At 37.3% G+C, this 9,162-nt stretch overlaps 1 protein-coding gene across 7 annotated transcripts in view; it reads left to right on the top strand.

Moving 5' to 3' along the window:
- LOC143878877 (lon protease homolog 2, peroxisomal-like) overlaps positions 1-9,162 on the top strand; it is a 31,323-nt gene that overhangs the window by 21,654 nt on the left and 507 nt on the right. For 3 of the 7 annotated variants that reach the window (XM_077381097.1, XM_077381101.1, XM_077381093.1), the window contains exons 5-12: positions 192-310; positions 4,452-4,665; positions 6,389-6,589; positions 6,697-6,891; positions 7,333-7,554; positions 7,798-7,899; positions 8,079-8,390; positions 9,050-9,150. In XM_077381097.1, coding sequence (XP_077237212.1) covers positions 192-310; positions 4,452-4,665; positions 6,389-6,589; positions 6,697-6,891; positions 7,333-7,554; positions 7,798-7,899; positions 8,079-8,204 — 1,179 coding nt within the window. In that variant the 3' untranslated portion in view covers positions 8,205-8,390; positions 9,050-9,150. Of the gene's footprint in view, positions 1-191; positions 311-4,451; positions 4,666-6,388; positions 6,590-6,696; positions 6,892-7,332; positions 7,555-7,797; positions 7,900-8,078; positions 8,391-8,968; positions 9,151-9,162 lie in introns of all 7 variants that reach the window. The other 4 variants (XM_077381114.1, XM_077381109.1, XM_077381106.1 and 1 more) reach the window with 3 other exon arrangements.

Below are 9,162 nucleotides of genomic sequence, written 5' to 3'. Positions count from 1 at the left end.
GGGGGGAAAAATTATAGGACTCAGCTACCTTCCAGTGTGATGTTTCACAACAGAAGTAAAAATGCATTCTTAGTCATAAGAATGTGTTACTACATGTTGGTTATGTTTTCCACATTCTACGTTATGGTCTTCTGGCCTGTATTTTCCTTTGGAGAAAGCTAAGTTTTACCTTTTCCTGTTTCCAATTGCAGAGAGTTGGAGTGTGCAATCCGGTTATGCTTCTAGATGACATTGACAAGACTGGTTCGGATGTCGCTTTAGCATTACTGGAGGTTCTTGATCCAGAGCAGAACAAAACATTCAAGGATCAGTATCCAATTTTCTTGTCAGTGCATTCTGTAGAATTTTTGTGGAAATTTGTTTATATTGTCACATCTGCTTTTCCTTGAACATGGTGAGTATGGATAATTAGATTTGGTGTTTAGCCTTTTGTTTTTCTTACTGGTGGCTTATGTTGTTTCTTCTGTTTATTTACTCTTCTCCATAGTTGGTAACGAGATTCTCTTTCTTTGGAATAAATTTAATAGCCAATTAACCATTCCCACTGACAAGATCATATGAAAGCTGAGTTGTTTTAGTGTTGGTTTCTTCTTGATTACATTGAAATTCTTCTTGAATGATATATAGGCAATTTTTAAAAACTCATTCTCAGACAAGAAGTCGCCCAAGATAAACCTGAGTTTACTTTGGTGAGTCAATGATCGATGTGTCGAGCTTTTTCTTGACTCTAGCAAGTCAAATTAGTTTTTGATTTTCCTGCCAAGGATTCGTATTACTCAGAAGTAAGATTCCATCGATAATACCTGATGTGTGGGTTCACATTCTTTTTCTTTACGATGATTGATGACTGTAGGGTCAAAACAGAGTTGACTCAGGCGTGTCAAGGATTAACCTTGGAATTTTTTTACAGTGTTTTTATCTACTGTTTTCTGGTCAATAATGTGCTTAATACCTGAAGCAATCAACTTATGTTAATAGTCAAATTTTTTTTTTCATATTCTTTGGTTGAGTCAGTCATCGACATGTTTCATAAACATGGGGAAGGTTCTGACATGCAAAAATTTCAGTTTTTCTGTACTTCTTTAAGGTTCTTTTTGCTTTGTTCAGAAACACTCATCGGACTGAACATAAAATAAGGCCACATTTGGTCTTTATTCCCCCCTTTCTTTTCTACCTCAACCTATTGCTAACATAACCCATCTCTACTATGTTCTCCTTTCTCTAATTCTCTTCATCTTATTTTCTTCATCTTTATTAATTTTTGAGACTCTGAAAACATGAAAGTCCTCTTTCTTTTCCTCCTTTCCCTTAACCTAAATCATCTTCTCATCCACCTAGCCCTAGCCTCTTCTCCTTATCTTGTAAAATCTTGTGGTCTTCCTATCGTTTAGAGTTTAATCTTTAATCCTCTCAAGTCTTACCCTTAGATATGTCTTTGTTCCTATTCCTATTATCCTATGCTTTCTAAACCAAAACCCGTGATCAATCCAAAATCCAACATATTACATCCCCATAGCTACTCATCGTTTGGTCTTATGTTTATTTATATTTATCTCGATTGTCAACTTTTTCTTGTTCACTTTCCGTCACTTTTAAGGAAATTCCATTGTCACACAATTCTTTTAAAAAGTATTATTGCCTGCGGCACACTTATTTATGCATAAACTTATCATTTGTGCAGTCTTTTTGCATGACTATCAATGTTGTAAATTCCGTTTCGTTCAAATTTCGTTCCATTTCGGACGAAATTTTCCGAAATCCGGAATGGACGAAATTCTCCATTCCGGCCGGAATCGTGCATAACGGCTAGTTTGACTGGATTTTGCAAAATTTACGACAATTCCCCTGCAACGGCTCTTTTTGGTTTTTGACCATTTTAACCTCAAAATGTGACCGTTTATAGCTGTTGGGAAGGGTATTTTAGTCATTTTTAAATGCACAATCAATTAAAAACTCTATAAATGGCCTTTTCCCTACCTTCTTATCCTCCACCTTCACATAAGTGATTCTCCTTCTTTCTCTACTTTCACTTACATTATCTATTCTACTAAATTTCCTACAAGTCTACCCTCTTCTTCAACTCAATCCTAGTCTATTTTGGAGCAAAGGGAAGGCATACATTCAACCTACCACTACAAGAAGTCAAGAACTATTCCAAAGGCTTATTTCAAGTGAGTGAAGGCTAATTTTTTCTTCTTCTCTTCAACTCAAGTTCAACCTTAAGGTTCTCTTTATTTCTTTCCATTTTCTTTCTTTTATTTCTTACTTCATTTGTCCCCTTCTACTTCATTTTTTTGTAATTTGTTTCAATTTTCTTTCTTCTAATTCATTTTTCCCCTTCTTCTACTTCATTTCAGAATGAGTGGGTCGGGCTCGGGACCTTTTGCAGGAGCATCCTCTATTGGTTCGGCACCCGCTAGATCAGATGACCCTGCATGGGCTTACGGTACATTGGTTCCGGGTCAAAGAAATAAAATAACTTGCATATTCTGTGGCAAAGTCATATCGGGTGGAGGTATAACCCGCTTGAAAGAACATTTAGCGGTTGTTCCTGGTGAAGTAGCACCATGCAAAAAAGTGACTGAAGATGTAAAATATCGAATGAAGCAACTTTTAGATGCAAAGAGAAAAGAAAGGGCTAGGATGAGCCTATCCAGAGCAGAGGTTGGAGGTTTTTATGGCACGCCAGACGAAGAAGAAGAGCAGGATGAAGAAGACATTGGCACACAATTGCCTCAACGAAAAGGTAAGGAAGTTCTTGTAGAACCGAGTGGTACAAAAAAGAAGAAGAAGGGAATCACAGGAGGGATCAGGAATTTCTTTGCACCACGAACAACCCCTGGAGCCCAGCCAAGCATTAAAAGTGCTTTGGCTACTAAAGAAACAATGGATAGAGCAGACATGGCGGTTGGCATGCTTTGCTACGATGCCAATCTCCCTTTCAACGTTGTGTTTTCAACTCTCACCTCATCACTTTAAGCTTTTTAGTTTAACCTTTGACATTAAATTTAATGTTTTCCTTTTCAGGGACTTGTTGAGGAAATCATCTACCACTAGTGACCCTTTGAGCATAGACCATCTGGATGTCATGATGTATTGGGTTGCAGAAGAGGAAGATGTCATATTCACGCCGGAAGACATTGGGTGGGAAAATCTTGAAGCACCTACTGCTGTGGTTGGGGCCGGGGACGACGACGACGACTTTCTCATGCCTCTTGAAGAAGATGTCCCTACTGGAGGTCCAGGTGGAGATGACGGCGGCAACAACGACGACGACGAAGAAAAAGACATTGAGTATGATCATCCGGGTTATGATGACTGAGAGTTGTTGCTACTAGCTATTGTCTATGTTTCACTTTCATGTATCTTTTTTTTTTTTTATGTTTTTCTATGTATCAGACTATCAGTTGGACTTGTGCAAGACTTTATGTGTTTAAGTAATGAATATGCCTTTTGGGACACATATTTTGGACTATTTATTAGTTTTTCATCTTTTTCTATTGATTTTATATTTTTTTGGATTTTTCTCATATTTTTTAATATATTTTTTGTGTGAACGAAAAGTTTCGACCGAAATGCACCGAAATGACCGAAATTCCACCGAAATTCCGTTTCGGTGGCCAAAACGAAATGGCGACCGAAACGGAATTTACAATTAAGATGACTATTGATTTGTTATACTCAGAATTTGTACAATAATATTTGGTTTTCTGTTTGAGAAGGAAGTTGTGACTATCCCTGATTTGGCTCGCTATCTTGGACTGTAACAAATACTAGATTGTTAGCCAACATATGAAACATTCTTGCTGCCAAGTCACAGACAGATGATGACTGTGTACCTATTTCACTCTGTGTGTCCACTTTTTGTCTATCGTCGTCATATCTCAAGGTTTTGACATTTTAATCATGTCCGAAGTTTGTTAAAGACGTAACTGCTTCTCATTGTCAGGCACTTCCCGTGGTAAATTTTTGTAGCTGTTGAGTGTAAGATATCCCTTCAGGGTACTTAATGGATATTAGCTTGTGCTTAACCTATATCTCTGTGTGCTTAATAGTATATTTGCATCCTAGTTTCGTTCTTCAATGATTTTGAATTAAAAATCTCCAACAAATGCAAGGGATTCATGTTTGCAGTTTCAATCCAGATGCAACTTATTTCATACTTCATATCAGTGTGTTGAGGCCGATGCGGTAAATATGCATCTGTTGATGGTTTAATGCCATACCTAGCTCAAGCACCCATGCTATAGTTTTCTAATTTCTATCTCATTATTTGTTAGAATTATATTTCATCACAAAGATTTTCATAATAATTGGATGGTATGGCCATAGTCACTGTTGATGATAGAGAAGCAACTTTGGAATAACTATTATGTTATAACTTATACGAATCTTGTTATGGGACTGATAAGTTGTAACATCACGTGGATCCCTTAATTGAAGGTTACCAGCTATTTGAATGTTCCATTTGACCTTTCAAAGGTGATTTTTATTGCAACTGCAAATAGTATGCATCATTTTCCTCCACCACTTTTGGAACGAATGGAAGTTATTGAGCTGCCTAGGTATACACCTGAAGAAAAGCTAAGTATAGCCATGCGACATTTAATACCACGAGTTTTGGATCAACATGGGTTGACCTCTGAGTTCATTAAAATTCCTGAGGTAGTGAATTTACACTATTCTTTTCTTAATTAACTTTATTTTTTCTGTTTTTGATTTACCAGAATATATGCTAGCATTGACTACTTTGCCATTGGGCCAGAAGTCATTAAAATATTACTGCAGTTTCAATGTCTTGATTTTATGTTGTGGCAATGCTTGTTATCAAACAATGTTTCTTTCCTATACTTCTTCAGTGACCTAGTGATTTAGGACAAGCTATGGGAAGGATCACAAGCCAAAAAATGATCAGGTCTTTTTAAAAGTTGCTGGAATTTTCAGAACTCCTCAGAACGGAGTCTATACAGAGTTGGATTCAGACTCAACAAGATTTCAAGAGTTAGTTAAGTGATCTAACATATTGGAATGAAAACACCTACATGACTTGGATGAATACAGGACAAACGTGGTACTCAGTTCAGAAATTTAGAATCTACCACTTCTAAAACCTAAATAACAGAACTGAGGTAAATTAAGTTTTAGGTTACCAAAGGAATCCACCTTTGGGGTCTCAAGGATCCACTTTGGGGGTCTATAAGGTGTTAACTTACCAACTTCTCCAAAAGCTTAAGCTTTCGGAGAAAGGCGTTATTTATCTTTTATACTTTAACACTACCCCGCACGTGTGGCCCACTTGGCAAACACGTGGCACATGTGATCCCACTTTGGGCCGACCATCGCATGTGGATTTTTGCTATCCGGGAGGTTTGAACTCGAGACCTTTGGCTCTAATATCGACTTTTAGAGAAAGGCCTTATTTATCTTTTATACTTTAACAGAAGGAATCCACCTCCGAGCCCTAGGAATCTACCTATAGGATTTGCTTCTTTGTCAATGGAATCCACCATGAATCTACCAACACCTCTCCGATTACCAATTTACCAAAGCCCATGCTTCTCATTTTTTGCTTTCACAATTTGATTTTCCCCATCACCTAGTCAGCATTTATTAGATGATTTATAGTTGGTGTCGAGGGAAGGGAATGAAGATGAAACTAATCCGGTGTAACATATCATGGTTGCGAGATAAGAGGCGTCAGGGAAGAATTCATCCCATCCAGACAGCCACAAACATTGTCATATTGCCAGGCTAAAGATTGTGCAAGCACAACATATCGCCATTTTTTTCTGAGTATTAACTGCAGCCACTTAAAATTGTAAGTAATATAAGCAAATACATAAATACATAATGTATCTATATATTTATAAGGGATTTTCTAGCGTTTATCGCAGAAGGCATTTCGCAGATGGTCTGTCGCATGTCAGAGCAGCCACAAAGGCTCAATTTTCAGCAGATTTTGTCATGATTCACGAGTTGGCTGCTCTGGCATGCGACGGGCCATCTGCGAAATGCCATTGGTGATGGACGCTAGGAAATCCCTATTTATAATGAAGGTCCACTAAAAATTTTGGAATAAGATTTTATACAAGAGGAAAGATGCCACCGTCACTATATCTTGAGTTTCATGAAATGCCACTGCACCTACTGTATCAACCCATGGAACTCCAAGTCTAGCAATGTAGTAGTCGCTTATGATGATTTTTCATATTGGTCTTTGCTTTCAATTTTCTTAGATTGCTTGCTTGTTCCTTTTGTTTTGGATTTTCCGTCGACTTGCTGGAGATTGTGTTACTAATTAACTTCAAGATTTATGTTTATAGTATATTTTCATGACATGTGATCCTCATAATCATTGTTTTCCATGATGAGGACTATTATTGTGTAGGCTATGGTGAAACTTGTGATTCAGAGATATACTAGAGAAGATGGTGTTCGGGATTTAGAAAGAAAATTAGCAGCTGCTGTCGAAGTTGCTAAAGTTGAAATGGAAGTTAACGGTCATGAAATATCTACTTCCCCAGTCTTGGTCGTAGATGAAGCTATGCTAGAAAAAGTACTAAGGGCTATGTGGGAAAACGTACTAAGGGTAAGTCATATTGTCCTTGTTAGCTGGGAAATAATTTTCATGAATGTCTATCCTTATGCCTTGTTGATAGGCTGAACAAGTCTGTACACTGTTGATATGGTATGCAGCATCATAGTTTTGATGACAAAGAAATTGCCGAAGTAGTATCGTGTCCTGGTGTATCGCTTGGGCTTGTGTGGACCTCCTTTGGTGCAGAGGTTCAGTTGGTTGAGGCGATAGAAATGGTTGGAAAGGGTAACTTGCTTCTTACGGGGCAGCTTGGTGATGTTATCAAAGAATCGGCACGTCTAGCATTAACATGGGTAACCTTTATTCTATATTCATTACTTGTTTAGTTGTCTTGAATTATAGTTGCCTTTATGGGTTTAGATGGCAGACCTGTATCCGATGCATAATTCATCTCCATGACAAAAATGTATATATTTTTATTTTCTGTCGTGAATGGTATTTCATTTGCTTATGCTGTCTGAAAAATGCTTGTTACTGATGAATCTTATATATATATATTATATAACCCATATCTCATTAGAAACTGAGAACCTTATGCTAATTCATGACTAAAAGATATATTTCAGTTTAAGAGGTTGATATAAGCATCACTTTGAAAACAATTGGCTAAACATCTGGAAAATTTCAGGCTCACCTTTTGAGACTCTTTATCTAGCATTTGTAGTTATGCACTTGAAGCTATTCATTTATATATGTCATGGTTATCTCGCTATAAACATTCTATAATTTGTCAGGTAAGCGCAAAAGTTGCAGACATCAATTTGCTTGAGGGTCGAGACATACACATACATTTACCTCCTTTAGGTGTACCCAAGGATGGACCATCATTAGGGGTGGCTTTAGTAACATCATTAATTTCACTGTTCAGTAAAAAAAAAGTTCGATGTGATACAGCAATGATTGGAGGAATGGCACCGAGTGGACTATTAATACCTGTTGGCGGTGTCAAGGACATGGTTTGTCTCCCGTCTTTTTTGTTTCTATGGGTTATTATTTTTTAAAGCAAATATATGCTGAAATGGATCCTTATTCTCCCTCGCTCTATCCTTCCATTTAATATATATAAGTAGATCTTACGCTCCACATAATCCTATATGCAAGCATCGATCATCCAGCAGTCTGTTAGCCATTTTATGATCTTGTTTTGATGCAAATATTGAAAGATGGATTTTCCTAGTGTTATGTATTGGAATCTGCAGATATTGACAACATATCATTGCGGCATCAAAAGAGTCATCGTGCCTGAGAGGAACTTAGAAGACATAGTTAAATTGCCATCGGCTATTCTTGACAGCATGGAGGTATGTTATATCGTTTGAATGTGCTGTTCTATTTACCTATCAATTGTTGGGTTTAAAGTAGACTTTACAAGCATATGACCCAATGTCAAAGTTATGATATGTCCTGAGTTTTTGAAACTTTGAATCCTTAAGGCTTGGTCAAGAAACCTTCTCACAGTCTCATTATATTTGAAAAACAGATATTACCGGCAAAGACTGTGGAGGACGTTTTGGAAAAAGCTTTTGAGAGAGGATGCCCCAATCTTACCAACTTTGCCATCCCACCCTTCGACCTGCAATCCAGGATCAGACGATCTCAATGTTAAGTCATGGAGAGAGCCTCAGCCAAAGCATATCACTAAATGGGCAGTAGGGGTGTAAATGGATATTCGGAAATTCGATTACCGTCCGCATCCGAATCCGTTTAAAGCGAATATTATCCGAATCCGTTTCAAGCGGATATTATCCGAATCCGTTTATGAGATATCCGGCTCTTAGCGGATGCGAATCTGGTAAATGATATATCCGATCCGTTTAACATCCGAATCCGAGAAGTAAATCCTTTTTATTTATTATTAATAATATCATTAATATTTATTTTTAGTAATGACACACTATCTTTTCTTTCTATAAGAAAAGTGAATATTCTTTTTAGAAAAATAAAAATAAAAACAAAAATAGCCCAAATCCATTCCATCATATACAAAAAAAGAAGGAAAAACCTAAAGACCACACTACCAACACTATCATCCATCCTCTCTCTCTCTCTCTCTCTCTCTTTTTGTTTTAAAAGGAAGAAGAGGATCTCATATGTTTTAGGGTTTGAGAGTTAATTTTGTGAAGAGAATGTAGAGGTCTAGTTTTAGGGTTTGGAAAATTCATTCGAGTAAGTGTTGCAATAAAATGTCCGAATTTACCGGATAAACGGATACGGATAATATTCGAATTCGAACAATATCCGGCGGATACGAATTCGGTAATAGATATTAAATATCCGTCGAATCCGAATTCGGATAGTATATACTGTAATCGAATTCGGATATAGCCATATCCGCTCCGAATTCGATCCGTTTACACCCCTAATGGGCAGATATGCCTACACCTGTTGTTTTCTCTTTGGATGGCATGTTCATGATAAAACATCGCTTCATTTTGTGTGGTTTTCTCTCAGGATGGCATGCTCACGAGAAAACATCGCTTCATTTTGTGATACCCTATGGAATTGTTGCTATGCATAGCATAGAGGACCTGAGGACTTTTTGCTGTAAATGGGTATGTCTTTTC

This window comes from Tasmannia lanceolata, unplaced genomic scaffold, assembly GCF_043159265.1.
Source record: "Tasmannia lanceolata isolate RefF3 unplaced genomic scaffold, GAP_Taslan_0.1 ptg000002l, whole genome shotgun sequence".
Classification (NCBI taxonomy): Eukaryota; Viridiplantae; Streptophyta; class Magnoliopsida; order Canellales; family Winteraceae; genus Tasmannia; species Tasmannia lanceolata.
The sequence above is the reverse complement of the archived record's forward strand: the minus strand, read 5'-3'. Positions and strand labels throughout refer to the sequence as shown.